Raw genomic sequence first — 22,308 nt, 5'->3', positions numbered from 1 at the left:
AAGAGCCTAAGTGTAAATCCCCAGCAGAGTTGCCATGTTGTCGCGACCCCGTTTTTCTCGCAAAAAGCGGGCTTCGACACGTGACAACTCCTTTTAGAATGGGAGATAGAGTGCTAAAGGAGAAGAGTCGCCACCTAACGATTTTTAAGGTGTGTTAGGGCACCTATTATGTAGATAACTCTGTTTGACTAGTCAACGCCACCAAAGATCGGGTAAGGGCTCAAGTTACTTCAAAGAGAAGGTGTTAGGCACTCCTCGAGGTCTACAACTGTGGGTCCCGGCCGAACTTAAGATTAGGTGGATTACGATTAGGCTAGGTGATCAAGTAAACAAAGGGAATTTAGAAGTCAAAGAACTTTATTACAACATGATTATTACAGATCTTAGTGCGAATATAGGGATACAACTATTTAGATCTAATAACAACATATAAAGAGGAGGGGGTCCTAAGTTTTTTAGTCTAAAGGATCATCCCGTGCAACATAAATAATACTTTGTAACTCCCTCAAGATGGGGTGTTACTCATATTATTCAGCGGGCACATACTATTATCTCCTGCTACCCGATTACTATGTTAAAGTTGTTACCTAAAGGCGTTCTAATTCAATTATAGGTCGTACTCTATGCGTGCACTACCCGTCCCATACCTATGGTTCAGAAGGTATTGGACCTTTACTTTGGATGGTTCTAGACCTCACTTAGGCTGCTCAGAAATGTCCAAACTAGGTGACATACAAAACACATTGGACTTCACATATAGGCAGTCAAGGCTCAAGTTTGCCTCCACACTTAAGCAACAAATGCACGCAAGACAAATTGTATGTTGAGCAGTTCAGAATTAAGAACTTAGATCCCTATAAATATGATTTCTATGTGACAAGGCATTAAGGCATGCAAGCAGTTTCAGAAACCAAGCATCGCCCATAGACAGGATTATAAAGGGTGTTGCACACTGATTATTGAAATGGCAGATTCCCAGTTATTAGTCCTGTAAATGTTGCGCCTAGGTTATTTATGTAACAGAGGGAGTAGAAACTCAGAATTACTCATGATTTTGGTAACGGCCTAAGTGAGCGATGATCAGTATTGGAAGGCGTCATTACCAGTTATTAAGGCGAACAGTGCCATCCTATAGGCATGATTTCTAACGTTTAGCACTTAAGAACCTAATTTTATTGTTAAACCTTATAGGCAGGTTTTCTAGGTGAATCATGTGATGCAATAACAAACAAGGTGATCAAAGTACCATAGGCATGATCTCTAGTGGATATGCTGCAGTAATGCAAATTAACGAAAAATTCAACGATATTTATCTCCTACTGGCAGGTTTTCTGACAACATATAGCAACAAGGATAATTGAAGCATTTGAGTTCATGCTTTGCTAGTAGACAAGTAGTGCAAGCGTGTGCTTCTCCTAATGGCATGATTTCTATAGTGTGCATAGAGAGTGAACGACATATATAGAAAACATATCATTCAGTCCTATAGGCATATTATCTACCCATCGCATATTAATATTAAAATCTACCCCATTCCCTTTTAGTAATAACCCCAATTGTTTATACAAAAATTACAACAAGCCCAATAATGAGTAAAATAACAATACTACATAATAGTGAACAGGGCCACAGTAGGCCCAAATAAAATAACTAAATACCCAGCCTTACTGGGCCTTCAACAAAGAGCCACGTTCAATACACGATCATGGGTCCATAAAAGAGCCCATACCAATTTAATGAGCCACAGCACCAAGTGTTGCACCACTTGGAACAACCAATATAGATATACAGTACATGACAGGGAAATAGAGTATTAGGGACAGTTTTGGAGGTTGAGCGAATGACTAGGACCAAGCCCTAGTATGTCAGAGTTCACAAGGGCCTCAATTGGACCCCGAGCAATGCTCACACTAGGGAGGCCAACAATGGAACCTAGATAGCCTTGGCTATCAACCGGCTGAGAATATGAATTTAGAATATCAGAGTAACAAGTAAGGAGAGTGGACAAAAATCACTAGACTGAGCATACAACACAACTGGTCAAGTAGCCCAGTAAATTCAGCAAGGTTCACATAGCCAAAGTACCACATAGACAACCATCATAGGAATTAGGAGAAGAAACAGGTTTGCAGACATACATAGGTTGCATGAAGTTGAACTGGTTGAAATCTAAGGGTCTAAATTAAGTTAAGTCTAACCTAATGCCATATTAATCAATACTTAGCCATGATGGAGGGATACACACATTGATAATCACAGAAAGAATAGAATAGCAAATAAACCAAGGAATACTGAAAAAGTATTAGCGTAGGAGCAAGGTCCTAGTCAATAAAAAATAAAGTGTTTGTCTTTTAGAAAATCAGGATAGCATGAAACAAGTTTAGAGCAGATTTTAGGGAAGCATTCCATAGAGTTAGGGCTAATACACACATAGCATTCCAATATACACAGAACTCAGTACCAAAAGGTTCATTCAAGTAAATGGGGGATTTCCATAGAGTTAGGGTAATATCTAAATACACTATGTAGAAATTGGTAACTTAACAACATACAATCACAATAGTCAAGCTCATGTTGTAGTGGACTGCTATTGAAGTCCAAAACTAAATATGTTAAGATGCTACAAGGTACATAACCCATCTTAGAAGACAAGAGATCACAGAGTGCAAATCACAGAGAAGCATAACATAAACAGTAGGTTATCTCATGCGTTTAATTAACTCAGACTGACATCAAAATATTGAACATTATCATAGTTGAATCATGCTCATGGGGTTTGGGCAAATAAAAGCGGGTTAAACCAATTAAAATCAATCTTAGGGCAAATAAAAGTAAAAATAGGGTAATACAGTGGGTTAAACAAAAATAAGAAAAATATCGGTCAAACACGAGAAAGGGAAGAGTATCAATCAAAAATCAGTAAAGAATAAAGGAAAATCTCGAACCCTAGTTCAAAAGGAAAGCAGAGATGGTCAAAAATCTCACTAAATCAGACCATATAGCCTGATAGTGAGTGCATATAGACAAAATATCATCTAAATCTCAAAGGTTGAAGGTAGTGGAATCTGATTTGAGGACTGGTACTTGCCAAAATTGGGGTAAGTACTATGTAACACCATAGTCTTGCAAATAATACTGAGGTAATACATAAAAGGCAAGAGAATCATGGAAAGAATCCGTCATTGGGATGGATTCGGAGATGATTGAAAGGGCGGCTAGGGTTTCGGTGGGAGAGAGAGGAGAGGATTATAGGGCGGCGGTTCAAGAGGGAAAGTGGATTAGGGTTAGGGGTTAGGATAATAAAAGGGGGGATTAATTGTGGGCCGTTGATCTTAGAGATCAACGGCCAGGATTTTAAAAGAGCTGGGCCGGGTTAATGGACGGGTATAGGGTATTGGGTCGCTGGTGTTGGGCTTGAGGTAATTGGGGTGTGGGCTAATGGTTTGGGCCAAAATTTGGTCCGAAAATTTGCCTGCTTTGGGCCAGCTCTTGAAACCCTTAAAAATTAAAAAATAAATTATTAAAACTTCTAATAAATGGTAAAAATAATATTTATACGGTAAAGATATTTTAAAAATAATAACTCAACCTTATAAAAATATAAAATGATACTTTGGCATAAATAATATAATAAACGCAATTATTTGTAGAATATAGGCCATTATTGCAAAATTAGATAAATAGCTTAAAAATTGCTAATGTAATTATATGGAATGAAATAAAATATTTGAAACATATATTATAGGTTCATTATTTTAGGCAACTAAGTCATCACAAAAATAATTTAAAGGATTTTATCTATAATTAGAATATAAGAACAATTAATTTAAAGCTCTAAAAATTATGAAACAATTATAGAAAATGCTTGTATAGGTTTATAAACTAAATAATAATGCAAATATGCTAATTTGAAAGTATATATGTATTTGAAAAATATGAGAAAAAAATTGGGTATCAAGAGGCTGCTCAGGCTCGAGCAAACTGGGTTGCTGAGCATGCTAAATGCCAGTCTCGAAGGGAGACTCTCGAGGAGATCCATGCTCGTGGATTCGATCTTATAGCCGAGATCGAGAATGCTATGGAGCTAGTAGCCGAAGCCAGAGTGTTGGCCTTTCCAGATGACGATGATACCGGGAGTATGAGCGGATCTGAAAGCGAAGGAGACCTCGAGGGCGAAGATGCTGCTCCTGGAGAGGACTAAGTCCTTTAGTGTGTGGAGAGGACTAAGTCCTTTAGTATATATTGTTTTTTGTGCTTCTTTTAAGACCGTTTCGGTCTTTTGTAGAGAAACTTGATCGGGCCATGGTACCCTTGTAAATAATTTTTGACACATATATATGAAACTTTCTTCCTTTTCGCCTTACAAAATTATGAAGTTGTATTCTAAGATCCGAGATTTAAACAATTTGATTGGAATGAATTAGTATATCTCTTAGACTTTATGATCGAATGAGTGCTTGCTCGAACTCAAAGTAAAGTAACACTTAGGTTTTTTATTTGAGCGAGGACGGTCTCTCGAACTCAAGACAAAAAACAGCCCGTAGGCTTTATGGTCGATTGAGTGCTTGCTCGAACTTGAAGTAAAGTAATCCTTAGATTTTTTATTTGAATAAGGACGGTCTCTCGAACTCAAGACAAAAAATAGCCTTTAGGCTTTATGGTCGAGCGAGTGCTTGCTCAACTCGAAGTAAAGTAACCCTTAGGTTTTTTGTTTGAGCGAGGACGGTCTCTCGAACTCAAGACAAAAAACAGCCCTTAGGCTTTATGGTCGAGTGAGTGCTTGCTCGAACTCTAAGTAATGTAATCCTTAGATTTTTTATTTGAGCGAGGACGGTCTCTCGAACTCAAGACAAAAAATAGCCTTTAGGATTTATGGTCGAGTGAGTGCTTGCTCAACTCGAAGTAAAGTAACCCTTAGGTTTTTTATTTGAGCGAGGACGGTCTCTCGAACTCAAGACAAAAAACAGCCCTTAGACTTTATGGTCGAGAGAGTGCTTGCTCGAACTCGAAGTAAAGTAACCCTTAGGCTTTTGTAAAAAAGATTTTTTATGGCTTTGTCCCCTTTCCGGCTTGAAAGAGTTTCTTATCATTCGTATTTGCGAAACTTGTAATGCCTTAGCATGAAATAGGAAATTATTCGAGAGTTCGAACAATTATTTACTCATTAGAGTTTTCGAAGCTTGATATTATCGAAGCCTTTTATGATTTTGCCGGGGGTTGCCTTTTTAACCGATTTATGATTGATTTCGAAGGCCTGTTTTATTACGGAATTTGGACGTCTCCGATTTGTGTTAATTCAGTCGTAGCCTCTTTAGTCTTGGATTTGCGTCTTGGGCTTATTTTTCCGTTTTACTTTCGAGCTTGCCCGAAGTATCAGTCCCCGAGTGGGGTGGTCGTGGCTAATAAAAATCCCCTTTTAGTTCGGGATTTGCCTTTGGGCTTATGATTTTCGGAGTTTATATAATTCGATCTCGTTGATATTTTAGGCTGCAGTCCCCGATTTGTGGGGGTAATCATTTGAACTCCGGTCGTGGTCGGCCCTTAAGCATGTTTGCATAATAGATTGAGATTATGAAGTAGAAGAACCTTTCTGAGGTATGAGATATCGGTAAAGAAGAAATTTCTCTTTATAAGTCATTATACACGCGTACATGTTTTTTGCCAGGGCTCGAGCAACATATTTTGTGCCAGGTCTCGAGAAAACTACGCGAGCATGGTTTATTTGACCATTTGGCCCTTACAAAATTTTCCTATCGAGACCCTGTTGCCATGAAGTAACTTCCTTGCATCGAACTTAATATTCGAGGGCAATGCCCCCTAGTATTCGAGGTTGATTGTAAAGAGGCCTCGAATACTGTTGAATTATTCTAAGTTAGCACGATCAATGATTGCCTCATTAAAACCCTCGCCGAAAAACCCATTTAGGACAAAACCGGTCTAAAGGAAAAAGAGTGCAATGCATGCTTTCAGACCTAAAGGCTTCGTGTTGAAGAATCCATCCCTGGTTTTTGTCAAACACCTGCAAGGGTTAGTTTCGAAGTACAAATGAACATGGGAGGGTCGTACCTTAGCAGTAGTATCGTTTTAAGTGCGATACGTTCCAATTGCTCGGTAGTTGTTTGCCGTTTATCATACCAAGCTTATAGGATCCTTTTTCGACGATTTCGAGAATCTGATACGGTCCTTCCCAGTTTGAACCCAGTTTCCCTTCATTCGGATTTCGAGTGTTGAGGGTGACGTTTCTTAGCACCAAGTCCCCGATGTTAAAATGTCGAAGATTGGTTCTTTGATTGTAGTACCTTTCGATCTGCTATTTTTGGGCGGCTAATTGGACGAGAGTGGCTTCTCGTCTTTCGTCCAACAATTCTAGGCTCGTATTCATGGTCTCGTTATTCGACTCCTCTGTTGCATATCGAAACCTGATGCTAAGTTCTCCGACCTCGACTGGGATCCGAGCTTCGGCGCCAAAAACCAACAAGAATGGTGTTGCTCCGGTACTGGATTTAGATGTTGTGCGGTATGCCTATAGGACCTCGGGTAGTATTTCTCTCCATTTTCCTTTGGCGTTGGTCAATATCTTCTTAAGATTTTGGATGATGATTTTGTTGGTCGATTCGGCTTGTCCGTTCTCGCTGGGATGATAAAGTGTTGATAGGATCCTTTTTATCTTGTGATCCTCGAGAAATTTAGTTACTTTGCTGCTGATGAATTATTTTCCATTATCACATACAATCTCGGATGGCATCCCGAATCAACATATGATGTGGTCCCAAATGAAGTCTATCACTTCCTTTTCTCTGACTTTCTCGAAAGCCTGTGCTTCAACCCATTTAGAGAAATAATCAGTCATAAACAAAATAAACTGAGCCTTACCTGGGATCGATAGGAGGGGGCCAACGATGTCTATTCCCCATTTCATGAAAGGCCATAGAGATAGGACCGAGTGGAGTAGTTCCCCGGGCTGATGAATCATGGGCGCATGCCTTTGGTATTTGTCGCATTTTCGAATGAACTCCCTTGCATTCTTGCCCATATCGGTCCAACAATACCCTGCTCTGATTACTTTGTGGACCAGCGAATCGGCATCGAAATGATTTCCACAAGTGCCCTCGTAAATTTCCCGTAGGATGTAATCGGTATCTCCTGGTCCCAAACATATTGCCAATGGTCCATCGAACGTCCTTCTAAACACCGATCCATCTTCGGGCAAGGTAAACCGTGTTGCCTTTGTATGCAGAGCTCTCGATTCCTTTGGATCTGATGGAAGCTTCCCGTTCTTGAAGTACTCTATGTATTTGTTTCTCCAATCCCAGGTTAAACTAGTGGAGTTTATCTCGGTGTGACCTTCTTCGATTACTGATCTGATGAGTTGTACGACAGTCCCCGGGTTGAGATCGTCATCTTCGACTGATGAACCTAAGTTTGCAAGAGCGTCGACCTCGCTGTTCTGTTCTCGGGGTACATGTTGCAAGGTCCATTCCTTAAATCGATGTAAAGTCACTTGTAGTTTATCTAAGTACCTCTGCATTCGATCTTCTCGGACTTCAAAAGTCCCGTTAACTTGGTTTACAACGAGAAAGGAATCACACTTATCCTCTGCGACTTCCGCTCCCAAGCTTCTAGCTAGTTTGAGACCTGCAATCATGGCCTCATACTCGGCCTCATTGTTAGTCAATTTTGTAGTTCTGATAGATTGTCTAACTATATTACCTGTGGGTGATTACGATGCCTAGTCCAGACCCCTTTGCGTTCGAGGCACCATCCGTAAAGAGGGTCCAGACTCCTGAAGAGGTACCCGATTTTATAAGTAGTTCTTTTTCAATCATGGGTACGAAGTCCGGTGTAAAGTCAGCCATGAAGTCCGCCAAGATTTGAGATTTGATGGCGGTTCGGGGTCGATACTCAATATCGTACCCACTGATTTCTATGGCCCATTTGTCCAATCGACCCGAAAGCTCGGGTTTGTGCAAAATATTTCGAAGAGGATAAGTTGTTACAACATATATCGGATGACACTGAAAATATGGTTTTAGTTTCCTAGAGGCGCTTATTAAAGCAAGCGCTAATTTTTCTAAGTGTGGATATCTAGTTTCGGCCTCGCCCAAGGTCTGACTGACATAATAAATAGGGAATTGCGTACCTCGTTCTTCTCAAAATAAGACTCCACTTACCTCTATCTCCGAGACAACTAAGTACAGGTAAAGCTGTTCGTCCACTTTCGGAGTATGAAGCAGCGGCGGGCTCGATAAATACATCTTTAATTCCTCCAAAGCCTACTGGCATTCTGGAGTCCATGCAAAGTTGCTCTTCTTCTTAAGTAGTGAGAAAAATTGGTGGCTCCTATCTGAGGATCTCGAAATGAATCGTCCTAGGGCGGCTATCCGTCCCGTTAGCCTCTGCACAGCCTTTACATTATCTACTACTGTGATATCCTCGATAGCTTTGATTTTATGCCCGAGCCAACCCTGAATGAACATTTTTTGGGGTTGAGCTTCATATTGTACTCCCTCAGTTCATCGAAATTTTCATGCAAATGTTTTAAATGATCTGCTCGCAAGGACTTAACTAACATGTCATCAATATAAACTTTCATTGATTTTTCTATTTGTTTTTCAAACATTCGATTTACTAGGCGTTGATAAGTTGCACCATCATTTTTAAACCGAATGTCATTACGTTATAACAGTAGGTACCGTACTTAGTGATAAACGAGGTCTTTTTCTGGTCCTCCAGGTTCATCTGTATCTGGTTGTACCCAACGAGAAAACTGAGAGTCTCATGGCCGGCCGTGGCATCGATCATACGATTGATATTAGGCAAAGGAAAAGAATCCTTAGGGCATGCTTTATTCATGTCTTTATAATCTATACACATTCTAAGTTTGTTTCCCTTCTTAGGGCCGACCACAATGTTTTCTAGTCATTCAGGGTATTTTACTTCTCGAATGGATCCTATTTTAAGAAGTTTGGTTACCTCGTCCTTGATGAAGGCGTGTTTGACCTCAGGCTGGGGCCTTTTTTTTTTACTTTACAGTATGGAATTTCGAATCCAAGCTTAGTCTATGAGTGGTTATTTCCGGTGGGATCCCTGTCATGTCAAGATGGGACCAAGCAAAACAGTCCATATTAGCTATAAGAAATTGAATAAGCTTTTTCCTGAGCTCGGGATTTAACCCGTGCCCAGGTATACCTTTTGCTCGGGAAGATGTTCGATTAGCATGATTTGATCCAGTTCTTTGACCATTGATTTGGTAGTGTCGGAATCATCGGGGACCATGAAGGATCGAGGGATCCCATAATTATCATCTTCGTCAGTCTTCTGCTTCTCTAGTTGGGTCGAGGCTGGCGTTTGTAATTGCTATTTGGTGTCCGTTTCTCCTTCGAATCTGATCCCTTTTGTCAATGATAGTGATGATATCGGAATCACTTCATCGACGGTAAACATTTCCTTTGCGGCCGGTTGCTCCTCGTAGACCATTTTGATTCCCTCTGGTGTTGGAAATTTTAGAACCTGGTGAAGGGTTGAGGGTACTACTCTCATGTTGTGGATCCACGACCTCCCGAACAGGGCGTTATAAATCATGTTGCCTTCGATCACGTGGAACTTCATTTCTTGGATGGTCCTAGCCTCGTTTACTGGCAAAATTATCTCGCCCTTAGTAGTTTCACACGCCATATTGAATCCGTTTAGTACCAGGGTTGCGGGCACGACCTGGTCCTATAGACCGAGTTGCTCTACGACCCTTGATCGAATGATGTTGGCCGAACTACTTGGATCAATTAACACTCGCTTAACTTGAGTGTTATTCATAAGTACAGATATTACCAGTGCATCGTTATGGGGCTGCACGATTCCTTACACGTCTTCATTACTAAAGGACAAGGTTCCTTTAGGTATGTAATCCTAAGTTCGAGATCGCTTCTCTCTTATAATCGACATCTTAGTGCGTTTAAGCACGGCCCCTAGGGGACATCGACCCCTCCGATGATCATGTGGATGATGTGTTGTGGCTCTTCTTGTTTGTTTTGTCTATTGAACTCTCTGTTTTTGAAATGGTTCTTGGCCCGCTCACTTAAAAACTCTCGAAGGTGCCCTTCATTGAATAACCGGGCTACCTCTTCTCTCAACTGCCTGCAATCTTCTGTTCTGTGTCCATAGGTGCCATGATACTTGCACATTGGTTAGGATTTCTCTGGGCTGGATCGGACTGTAGAGGTCGAGGCCATTTAGTATCTTTGATGCGTCCGATAGCCGACATGATGGCGGATGCATCAACATTGAAGTTATATTCTGATAATCGCGGTGCTTCCTTAGGTCCTGTATGCCCGTCGAACCCATTCTTGTTCATCAGCCCTCTAGACCCTTGGCCTCGATCACTTCTCCTTTCGCCTCATACGGGGTTGCATCCCGGTTCGCTACCCCTACGATCTCCGTTATACGACGGTATCGGTCCCTGTTCAACCTTGATTCTCGGTCAATGTCCCTTTTAATAACGGACCCAGAACCAACTGGTCATCTTCGACTCTAATATTTGATTGATATCGATTGTGTACATCGGCCCAGATAACAGCCGGGTACTCGATCAAGTTCTGCTTCAACTATCGTGAAGCCATCAAGCTTCGTACGTTCAGTCCTTGGGTGAAAGCTTGAACAGCCCAATCATCCGTGACCGGTGGTAGATCCATTCGTTCCATTTGGAAATGAGATACGAACTCTCTTAGCATCTCGGTATCGTTTTTCCTTATCTTGAAAAGGTCCGACTTCTTGGTTTTGACCTTTATGGCCCTAGCATGTGCTTTTACGAAAGAATCTGCAAGCATAGCAAAAGAATCGATAGAGTTAGGTGGTAAATTATGATACCATATCATTGCTCCCTTTGACAGGGTTTCTCCGAACTTCTTTAATAATACGGATTTGATCTCGCCGTCTTCTAGATCGTTCCCTTTAATGGCACATGTGTAAGAGGTGACATGCTCGTTGGGGTCGGTCGTTCCATTATATTTAGGAATTTCGGGCATGCGGAACTTCTTAGGGATCGGTTTTGGAGCTGCGCTCGGGGGGAAGGGCTTTTGTACGAATTTTTTGGAATCCAAGCCCTTCAATATTGGTGGTGCCCCCGGGATCTGATCAACCTTGGAGTTATAAGTTTTCACTTTTTTGTCGTTTTCTTCAATCCTCCTTTCTCTTGAATCTATTCGTTTTGTCAGTTCCTCGAGCATCTTAATAATTTCGGGACTAGTCCCCGATTCTTGTTTATTTGACCTCACTACAGCTAGCCCCGTTTTGTGGGTGACTTCTCGGGGTGGACCGGGCTCGGGCCTGCTCGGTGCCTGGGTTTGGCTCTGCAACTGAGCTATCGCTACCTATTGAGCTTGTAACATTTCGAAAATCATACGCATGCTGATCCTGTCTTCTCCAACATTTTGGGTATTTCGAATTGCAGATCGAGTTCCACCGTGAATGCTGTTTTCGGGGTCGCAACATTGGTTCGCCTCAATGGCCACATGTGAATTAATGTCAATTGGATCTACGGCCTGAGTTCCAACTAGGTCAACAAGTGGCCTTTCATCCCCAGGCGTCAGGTTGTTATTCTCATCTTGAAAGCCAGCTTCATTGTCGATAGGAAGGGCCATTAATTGAGAGTTCGTCGTTTTTAAACCTGAAATCAAAGACACTTCCAAGAGCAAGTGTAAAATAGTGTGTTTTAAAGAGATTCGTACCAAATAACCACTATTATCCTTAGCCCTACGGTGGGCGCTAAATTGTTTATCCGAAAAACGGATAAAGTTAAATTTATACGTAGTTCTAAGGATACGTGGTATAACTTGGTACAAATTAAAAAAAATAAGTAAAGATATATCGAATTTTAACTGTAAAAAGAATAAATACAAACCCAAATTGAATAGAGAGTGACTGATAAGAGAACAAGATGAATCAATATCAAAGATCAAAAAGGATAATATTAGCTAGATGTTATGTAAATCTCAGTAAATCTGAATGTGTGAATGCCCCTTTTACAAATGATAACCACTCTTAATATAGTGGGGGAATTCTACTTTGGATATAATAAAAAATATATAATGGGGATCCCATGATAGATTAATTAATAAGCTTTTCCTTGATTCAAGTCGTGATTTTAGCTGAGATTCTCTCCCCAAATACGGCTATAACAGATTTTTTGTTTCTTGGCTTGGTCTCGATCTTGGACGGTCTCGGTGTTGATCGGTATCTGGGTCTCGAGCTCGATCTTGACTCGATCTCGGTATTGATCGGTCCCTGGATCTCGAGCTCGACCTTGGCCGGTTTCGGTATTGATCGGTCTTTGAGGCTCGAACTCGACAATCCAACTTCACATCACAGCTCGATATTATAATGACGAACCTCGGTCCATCATGCCCAAATCTTGATTAGTCACAAGAAGGGAAAACTCGGTTTTGACCGTATACAATACCATTTTTCATATGGTGCACGATTAGATTTAAGTATTTTGTGTCGTGCTTGAGTAGGGATGGCAATGTGGCGGTACGGTGCGGTGCGGTGCGAATTTGAGATCATGCGGGGCGGGGCGGGGCGGGGCAGGGCGGGTGCAGATGAATGCGGGTTGGGTGCGGGACGGGTCTGAACATTCTTCTAAAAACTAAAAGCGGTTGCGGGGCGGTTGCGAGTTAAAAATCATGTGAGGCGGGTTCTTCCATTTCAAGCAAATTTGCCACTGAGTATATAGACTGTCGAAGCATTTCTTCTTATACTTTTCTTTAAAATGAGATTTTGGATGTTTAATAGTTGAAGGTCGTGGTTATAATATTAACTGGAAAAATTTGAATTTTCTTTTCCTATTTAATTTTTTTTTTCATTCATGTTTTTTTCCCTCCCTTTTTCGTTTTGAAATAAAGCTGTTGCTGTTAACTAAAAGAGCAATAAGAAAAAACAAAGTCAATCCAGTAGCCAAATCTATGAAGAGGTGGTTTGGTCATGTAAAGAGGAGGAGTACAGACGCTCCGGTGAGGAGGTATGAGAGGTTGACATTGCAGGGCCTACGGAGAGATAGAGGTAGGCCAAAGAAGAGGGTGGAAAAGTGATTAGGCAAGACATAGCGCAACTTCAGCTGACCGAGGACATCACCCTTGATAGGAAGATATGGAGGTCGAGGATTAGGATAGTAGAGTAGGTAGTCTAGAGTGTTCATAACAGTAGTATTGGCATGCAGTCTCGCTTTCTATTGGTAGTAGGTTTTTAAGAGTAGCCGTTATTTTCTTTCATTGTTGATCACTTTACTGTCTTGTTGTTTCTATTCTTCTTGGCCCTTCTTGTGTATTTTTTCATTAATGTGGTGCTATGCTTTCCTGAGCCGAGGGTCTATTGAAAACAACCTCTCTGTCCTTACAAGGTAGGGGTAAGGTCTGCATACACACTACCCTTCCCAAACCCCATGGTGTGGGATAATACTGGGTATGTTATTATTGTTGTAATCTAGTAGCCAAATCTGAAAGTATGATTTTTTATTAAGATTAAATAATAATATATAATTAGCATAGTTAAGATATCAGTTCAATGAGCAAAAAATAGATAAGAAGATTTGGTAATTGACCTAAATTAGCAAACTTCAGTAAATTAGAGTTGCACAAAACTAAATTTTTTTGAGGAAACAGAGAGCTTATAGAAGAAAATGAAAGATTTTTATTAGGTGGGACGGGTTGAAAATAAAAAATTTTGCCATGCGGTGCGGGGCAGAACGGGTTGAATCTAAACCTGGCCTGTAACAGCCCGCCCCGCCCCACTGCCATCTCTAGCTTGAGGATTATGGTTGAATTTGAAGTACATGTTTCACCTTTTTAACAATGTCAAACACACTTTTACGTTGAGCACTATATATTTTTTTTTATCTTGGTTGCAATACGAACTCAATTTGCTTTCCTTTTACGCAGAACTTTTCAACTCTGTGAATCTTTCTTTTCATAGTCTATTATTAGGTTTTTGGATATACATTGGATTTGATATGATTATGATGAGATGTACACTAAGCATGCAGATCACAAACTGGATCATCTTTGATTAATAATAATATTGTGCAATAAAAATTTAGGCCTCTATTACTATTTTTTGTTAAGGTTTTACCCCTTAACTTTGCTTTAAAAATTAAGCGTCCCCGTCAACTTTGAGAAATAGACATTCTACCGTGCATATGTCAATTGAATATTTTAAATACCTATTTTACCTTTATATTATTTACTTTTTTTCTTATTTATTTAAGATCACGATATTTTAAATGAGATAAAATCTACAGGACTTGAAAAAAAAATATGAATGAAAAATATTCATATTAAATAAATCACGTAAAGTATAGAGGTCTTAATCATATGATTTTTTTCCCCTTTTGCAATTCTCAAACAGTCCAGGTTCTTGCGTGAAGACAACTAGACAAGACAAAATTATATGATGAGAATGATATTATGGACACAATTACTCTAGTCATCATCGATTCGACACAAGATTAGTACTACTACCGATTTGCATTTGTGGATTACATCTGTGTGGGTTCCTTTTAATTAGAATAAAAAAACAATGGATTTACTTGATCTCATTCTTAATAGGACGCTGATTAAATATTGAGCCACTATCTTATATAGCTAGCCATGTACAAAACCCTACAGCTTTCGGTTCATTCTTTTTTTTTTTTCACGATATATGATACTTACTTGAGACTCGATTAATTCAGATTCGTGCAAAGAAATTCTACTCTAGTAGGTAAAACGCTAGCTATAAAAGATAGTTCTATATCCAGAGTTCGAATTCGAGACATCTGATTAAGGATAACGGATAACTTACCACTCCACCACAACTTTGGGTGGTCTATCTTTCTTTTTTCTTTCTTTCTTTTTTAATTAGTGGTTTGTCATCTCAATTATCTTTCTCTCTATATTTGGAATTTTTGTTCCACTCAACACAAGATGTAACTTTCTCCGTCTTATCTTCTTTTTGCTACATAAAATTTATGAGTCGTTGTCTATTTTGGCCTTTTTACAATGCAAAACTAGCTAAGAGGTTTCTTCAAAGGGAAGTACAGAACCTTATCAACAGGATCAACTGAGATAGCAAACCTAACATGCATACGTAGTGTTGTTGTGGGATATATGAGATTTCGAGAATTTTCTAATAGAAAGTATTTTTCTTTTATGAGGTCCTTGTTAGGATAAAGATTGAGCAGAAATCAGGGAATAAATGCATAGAAAACCCTATCTGCCATGAGAGAAGATAGACGAAGAGAGAGAAAATTTTATTCAATCTTGTGTTCAATATTTCTGACTAACTAAAAATATATGAGTAACCCACCTATATACAATCGTGGACCGGGTCTACATATACAGGGTAACAAATACAAAATAAAACTGGGCTAACTACAATTTGGGCCTAAAATAAAAATGGGCCTAATTCTGTGATATCCAACACCCCATCCCCCTCCCCCCCTCAAGCTCGAAGGGGAAGCACTCCAAGCTTGCACAACAGATTGTGATGAGCTGGACCTGGAAGAGGCTTCGTCAAAATGTCAGCAAGATTAGTAGATGAGAAAACATGATGTAAAGAAATCAATCCAGATGCTAAGCAATCACGAACAAAATGGCAATCAATTTCAATATATTTGGTGCGCTCATGGAACACAGGATTCTTGGCAATATGGAGCGCAGCCTGACTATCACAAAATATAGGAACAGGAGAAGACAATGTCAGGCCCAAATCAACCAACACTCTGATCAACCAAGAGACTTCAACAACCACCTTCCTTAGAGCCCTATATTCTGCCTCAGCAGAAGAAAGAGAAATGGTTGGTTGCTTTTTGCTTTTTCAAGAAATAGGGGATCCTCGAAGAGTAATGAAATACCCAGTGACAGACCTTCTAGATTGGGCACAGGCAGCCCAATCATAATCAGAAAAAGCTACCAGAGACAGGTCAGTATTCTTAGACAACAGAATGCCCTGACCAGGTGCATTCATAAGGTACCTCAGCACATGAATTCAAACTAACATATGGGGAACTTGGGGAGATTGAAGAAACTGACTCAGATGCTGGACAGAAAAAACAATGTCAGGTCTTGTGCGCTGAAGAAAATTCAGTTTCCCTACAAGCCTTCTGAAAGTGCTTGGATCAGATATAGGGGCACCCATATCACTGATTAATTTTATGGAAGGATCCAAAGGGGTAACTACAGGGGTAAAATGAGTGCAATTAAATTCAGCCAGCAGCTCGGAAGTGAATTTGTGTTGGCACATCAGAAAACCCTCAGGATGAGAAGACACTTCTAGACCTAGAAAATAGTGGACCTCACCCAAATCTTTAATCTTAAACTGAGCATCCAGAAATGTCTTCAAACTATCCAATTCTGTGATATGATCACCAGCCAACAAAATATTATCAACATAAACTGCTAATACAGTTAGGGAAGAGCTAACATACTTGGTAAAAAGAGAATAATCATTCTTGCTTGAAATGTAGCCTCTAGATGACAATGCTTCAGACAATTTAGAAAATCATTGTCTGGAAGTTTGTTTGAGGCCATAAAGTGATTTCTTGAGTTTGCAAACCAAAGGAGAAGAAGAATCAGAAGATGATGGACCTGATACAGATAAACCTAGAGGGACTTTCATGTAAACCTCCTCATGGAGATCACCATAGAGGAAATCATTGTTAACATCAAGTTGATGCACATTCCATCCCTTTTTTGCAGCAAGAGAAAGGAGACACTTGATGGTGGTAAATTTGACCACAGGAGAGAAAGTTTCAAAATAATCAATTCCCTCCTTTTGAGTGTCTCTCATTATTACAAGCCTGGCTTTATATCTCTCCACAGTCCCATCAGATTTTTGTTTGATCTTATAAACCCATTTGCATGGGATAGGCTTCTTGTTGAGAGGAAGAGGAATAATATCCCATGTGTTATTTGCCTCAAGAGCTTTGAATTCCTGTAGCATGGCATGCTGCCAAACAGGGTGAGAAACAGCTTGCTGGTAAAACTGAGGTTCATGCAGTGACACATTAGTAGAGGAAACTTGGGTTGAGTAGAGAGAGGAACTGAAGGAAGGGCAGAATTGCACACATAATATGCCAAATGAGCAGGAGGTTGATGAACTATGGTGGACTTCCTAAGGAGGGGAGAAGAAGGAACTGGTAAAGGAGAAGAAGTAGATGGAAAGGAGAAAATTGGAGAAATGGAAGGAGAGGGGGGAGAGATAGTAGGAGGAGTGAAATAAGGAGTGGGTTCAGATGTGAAACCATGTGTGGGAGAAGAAGAAAGTATAGGATAGGATGAAGCAGGAATATCTATAGAATCCGAAAAAGATACAGGGAAAACAGAGGAAGAAAGAGAGGAAGAATAGGAAAAAATAGATTCATGAAATTGTACATCCCTTGAGAAAAAAATAGAATGGTTGGAGAGGTTAAGTAGTTTATAACCTTTCTTGTCACATGGGTATCCTAGAAAAACAGATGCAATTTCCCTTGAGTGAAACTTATCTCTACCAGGTTTGGGTGTAGTAGCAAAACAAAGGCATCCAAAAGATCTCAAATGATCATAAGAGGGTGGTGTGCCATGTAGTTTTTCAAAAAGAGATGCATTGCCTAAAATAGAAGAAGGTAGTCTATTAATTAGGTAGTTAGCAGTGAGAACACAATCACCCCAATATTTAGTAGGAAGATTGGACTGGAACAATAAAGCTCTAGAAGTTTCTAACAAATGCTTATGTTTTCTTTCAACAACTCCATTTTGTTGGGGGGTATGTGGTATAGTGGTCTGTGGTATAGTGGTCTGGTGGAGGATGCTATTATCAGCAATGAAGGTCTTTGCTTCAATACTACTGCCTAATTCATATGCATTGTCTGATCTAAAGAATTGAATAGAGCAATTAAAGTGAACCTTAACCATGGAAGTGAAGGTTTTCAGAATAGACAAAGCACTAGCTTTACAGGAAAATAAATGAGTCCAGGTAACTCTAGTAAAATCATCAACTAGAGTGAGAAAATAACTGAAACCATTGTAGGTTTTAGTATGGTAAGGTCCCCATACGTCAATATGTACTAACTAGAAAAGGGCAGTGGTTTTGATAGTACTGTCTGAGAATGGCAATCTTTGTTGCCTAGCCATGGGGCAAATAGTACATAAGAAATGTTGTTTAGATGTGATTTTATCAGAAAGGAAAGGAATTGAAGTCATTCTATTGTAGGGCATATGCCCTAACCTTTTATGCCAGACAAAATCCATTTTATTAATAGTAGAAATTGGAATACAAGAGGGACAATAGGGGTAAGGGATCAACAGAAATATTACAAGCATTACTAGAATCAACAGAAGAATCATGGACAGAAAGTAAAGGTATGTCTGGCAGTAGAAAATACAATCAATGAGCCTCTTTACCAATTTTCAATGGCCTATTCAGAGAAGGGCCCTGTAAAGAACAAGAAAAACTAATAAATATGGCCATATACTGTAATTGAGTTAGAAGTTTGTGTACAGAAAGAAGGTTGAATTGAAAAGAAGGGACTAAAAGGACATTATGCAGAATTATCATGTCTAAGGTACATAGAACCAATAGAAATGACTTTCACTTTATATCCATTTGGCAAGGTTATTAAGAAAAGAGAAGTTAAAGGTTGAATATTGTGAAGAAAATATTTGTATCGAGTCATGTGGTTTGTTGCACCAGAATCCAGGATCCAAGGTTTTCTAACTGAATTAAAAGATGCAGACAAAGAATGAGCTAAAGAATGCATTTTCTCTACTGGAAGATATGACACACTTGCAAAATGAGCATATCCACCACGGTCTGCAGCAGCACTAGCAGGAGTATAGTTGGGAGAAATATGTGTCTGTTGGAGTAAGGCCATGAGATGGTTGTACTGTTCTTTGTTGAACCCATGAACTGGAGCCTCAGATGTTTTGAAAACAGCAGGAGAGTAAGATGATTTCTCCATTTGGACACATGAAGCAGATCTCTTGTTCTTTGCGAACTTGAAATCAGGAGGAAATCCATGAAGTCTGTAACACTTCTCTATGGTGTGGCCACTTTTCTTATAATACTTGCAAGACACAGTAGCAGATGCTGAAGGCTTCTTGGATTCAAAAGTGACTCTCTGAGTGTATTGTTTATTAGGGTGAAGTTGAGTTGATGGGACAGAGAAAGATGCTGAATCAGTTGAAAACCTAGGAGAGACAGGATGAGTCTCTTTCTGACTCTCATCTTCTTGTAGAAGAGAATAAGCCTTACTGATTGAAGGGTATAGGGACATCATAAAGATGCTACTTTTAGCTGTTGAGTAGGAATCATTCAGTCCACTTAGGAACTGAAAGAGATATTGATCTTCAATGAACTTTGGCAAGGCACCACATGAACATGTGGGCCCAACATATACAGATTTCAATTCATCCCACAGACTTCTAATCTTAGTAAAGTAGGTGACTATATCAGAAGACCCTTGAAAGGTAGAACTGATCTCCCGTTGGAATTGAATATACTTAGACCCATTAGACTGCCCAAACCTTTCATTTATGTCCATCCATACTTCCTTGGCAGTACTAAGACACATAACACTTATAGCAATCTCTCTAATTAGTGAGTTAGTAATCCAGGCCTTGACCATATTGTTGCACCTTTCCCAGAAAGGAAAATAGGGAGAATCAAGTGCAGGTTGGGCTACTTTGCCAGTGATTAGTCCTACTTTGTTCTTAGTTGAGAGAGATGTTAGCATACTACTGCGCCATATAACAAAACTAGTTCCATTGAAAGGAACTGTAACCAGCTGAACACCAAGACTATCAGAAGGATGTATGTATAAAGGATGAGATGGATCTAGGGTAAATGCAGTGAAACCATCAAAATTTGACGGTATATTTGCATGCAACTCAGTATTTTCCATATTATTACTCATTACAACAGAGATGTTGAATAACAGCAGGAGAAAATAGCAAATGTAGAAACTTTGTCGAGAAATAAGAACCGATGAGTCAAATATCAACCAACACAGCAAAAAAAATCGAACTCAGAAAACCCTAATATGCGATTATGTGCACTGAAAATAAAATTGTACTGATCTTCTTCGCAACCTGAAGAAGTAAGGCCTTCATACATCAATACTTGAAGAGATGAAAGCGAATCGCCTAGAAATCCCCAAATTTTACCATGTTAGGATGAAAATTGAGCAGAAATTAGGGAACAAATGCATAGAAAACCCCATCTGCCATGAGAGAAGATAGACGAAGAGAGAGAAAATTTTATTCAATTTTGTGTTCAATATTTCTGACTAACTAAAAATATATGAGTAACCCACCTATATACAACCGTGGTCCGGGTCTACATATACATGGTAATAAATACAAAACAAAACTGGGCTAACTACAATTTGGGCCTAAAATAAAAATGGGCCCAATTCTGTGATATCCAACAGTCCTACACAACAAAAATCAAAAGTAGTCAGGCTAGCGAGCTAGCTCCGAATAGGTACACAAAAAAGGAGGAGATTTATTTCTCATGGTTTGCCCTAACATTACTCTCTCCGTCCTAATTTATGTAATTATAATTACTAGTATTATTCACTTCGTCCAATTTTTATGATTATGATTAAAAGTTGAAGAATATACTATTATGACTTCTCTTATCTCATATATATTTATGCATAACATTTTTAACGTACAATGTTTAGAAGTTGGATAAGGTGTAAGATTATGATTAGATGAACAAAAAGAAACATTACATAACTAATGCCCGTCTCCATAATATTGGTTCTCCGAATTATGTATGTATTTGTTTCTTATATACAGTTGTTATGTATATACAGTTGTTATTTTCCTTCAACAAATATCGTTATCTTTTAACCTGAACAATGTCAATGAGTTTAACTCATAGGCTTATATCTTAAGTTATGAGTGATCGATTAAATAGGCTTATGTCTTAAGTTGGTGACTTTCATTACAACGGGAAGGGGTTTTCACTTCGACAAGTTTTTGTTGGTGATCATTTGAAGCCCACCAACCACTAAATATGTACTTTTTAAAGCATTGACCGAAAGTTGACTTTAACTTAATTTCTCGAAATATTTCTAGCGTTCAATTACATGTTCGCTTCTACCAAAGTTGCAACGTCTGAATTTCACGTGTAATTTCGGTATCCGTCTAAGACAAACCCAACTGATTGAATCTGAAACAACTTTTTTCTGGTTAATTGGGCAAATCCTTACGAATGGCCCTATATGCAAAAAGCCATTTGTTATTTGAGTGGTTGAACGTCTCAACAAGATTTTGACTCAACCTACATAAGATCGATCTTCTTCATGACACAAAAAGGAAGTTCATTAATAGCATACAAAAACGTAAAACAAAGAAAGGACGACGACTTCTTCATGACATAACAAGAATTTTGGAAGAAAAGAATAAAATATATTCCGTTGCCGGGACTTGAACCCGGGTCTCTCGGGTGAGAGCCGAGTATCCTGACCAACTAGACTACAACGGATTGTTGAAGGATTTGACGATTAGTAGATATTATATTAATATTAAGATACGAGAAAAAACTTGACCAAACCCGACACACGCATCAAAATAATAAGCGCGTGTTAAACTAAACGAAAGAGTGTAAAACTAGACCCGGCGACACGTACAGATTTAAGATTTAAATTTTAGAGGTTCGGCGACCAATTGAATTACTAGGTTTAAAATATAATATTTGTTACAAATATATAGTTAGACTTCTTAATAAATATACGCATTATAAGTCGAATTTATTGAGTTTGACTGAACCCATATTAAGTACAATACATCATCCTCTGGCGATAGTCTTGTCCATAAGTCTCATTCAAGCAACATTAGTGCAAGCAGTGGCGGACGCATATGCCCGCTTCGTCAAAAAATAATACTGTGTATATGTATAAATTACGATTAAAGCTGCATAAATTTTGTTTAAATATTTTATTTGAACCTACTTGACAACTATTATTTTACGACTAAAGTTATGTACTTCTAAGATTGAACCCGCTTGTATAAAATCCTGGGTCCGCCACTGAATCCAAGCAAAATGAGGTTATTATGAATCAAGTATAAGCCATGCTGCAGATTTTACATCTCAAGCAATTGTAGCTTAATTTAATTATTCTTAAGGATTTTTTAACCAAAATATAAATCTTCATCGAACAGTATAGATTCCAACAGAACTCAAGTAGAAAACTGCCACAATAACAAGTATCTCTGTCCCTTGGATCATTGCTAGGATAATTAGCTACGGTTCTGATTTAGAAATATCTAACAAATACTAGTTGTAATGTGTTCAAGT

At 39.1% G+C, this 22,308-nt stretch overlaps 1 protein-coding gene and 1 non-coding gene across 2 annotated transcripts; both read right to left on the bottom strand.

Moving 5' to 3' along the window:
• Positions 1 to 18,541: 18,541 nt before the first annotated feature.
• Positions 18,542 to 19,903, bottom strand: LOC142169767 (uncharacterized). Its single transcript, XM_075231672.1, has one exon. It carries the CDS (start codon positions 19,901 to 19,903, stop codon positions 18,542 to 18,544), a length of 1,362 nt encoding a protein of 453 aa, XP_075087773.1.
• A 1,519-nt stretch (positions 19,904 to 21,422) lies between these two features.
• Positions 21,423 to 21,495, bottom strand: TRNAE-CUC (transfer RNA glutamic acid (anticodon CUC)). Its single transcript has one exon. It is a non-coding gene; the product is annotated as a tRNA-Glu (tRNA).
• Positions 21,496 to 22,308: the final 813 nt, after the last annotated feature.

This window comes from Nicotiana tabacum, chromosome 15 (genome assembly GCF_000715075.1).
Source record: "Nicotiana tabacum cultivar K326 chromosome 15, ASM71507v2, whole genome shotgun sequence".
NCBI lineage: Eukaryota > Viridiplantae > Streptophyta > Magnoliopsida > Solanales > Solanaceae > Nicotiana > Nicotiana tabacum.
The sequence above is the reverse complement of the archived record's forward strand: the minus strand, read 5'-3'. Positions and strand labels throughout refer to the sequence as shown.

Bases quoted from the DNA above. Each gene is read 5' to 3' on its own strand.
- LOC142169767 (XM_075231672.1), bottom strand. From the start codon at position 19,903: ATGGAAAATACTGAGTTGCATGCAAATATACCGTCAAATTTTGATGGT.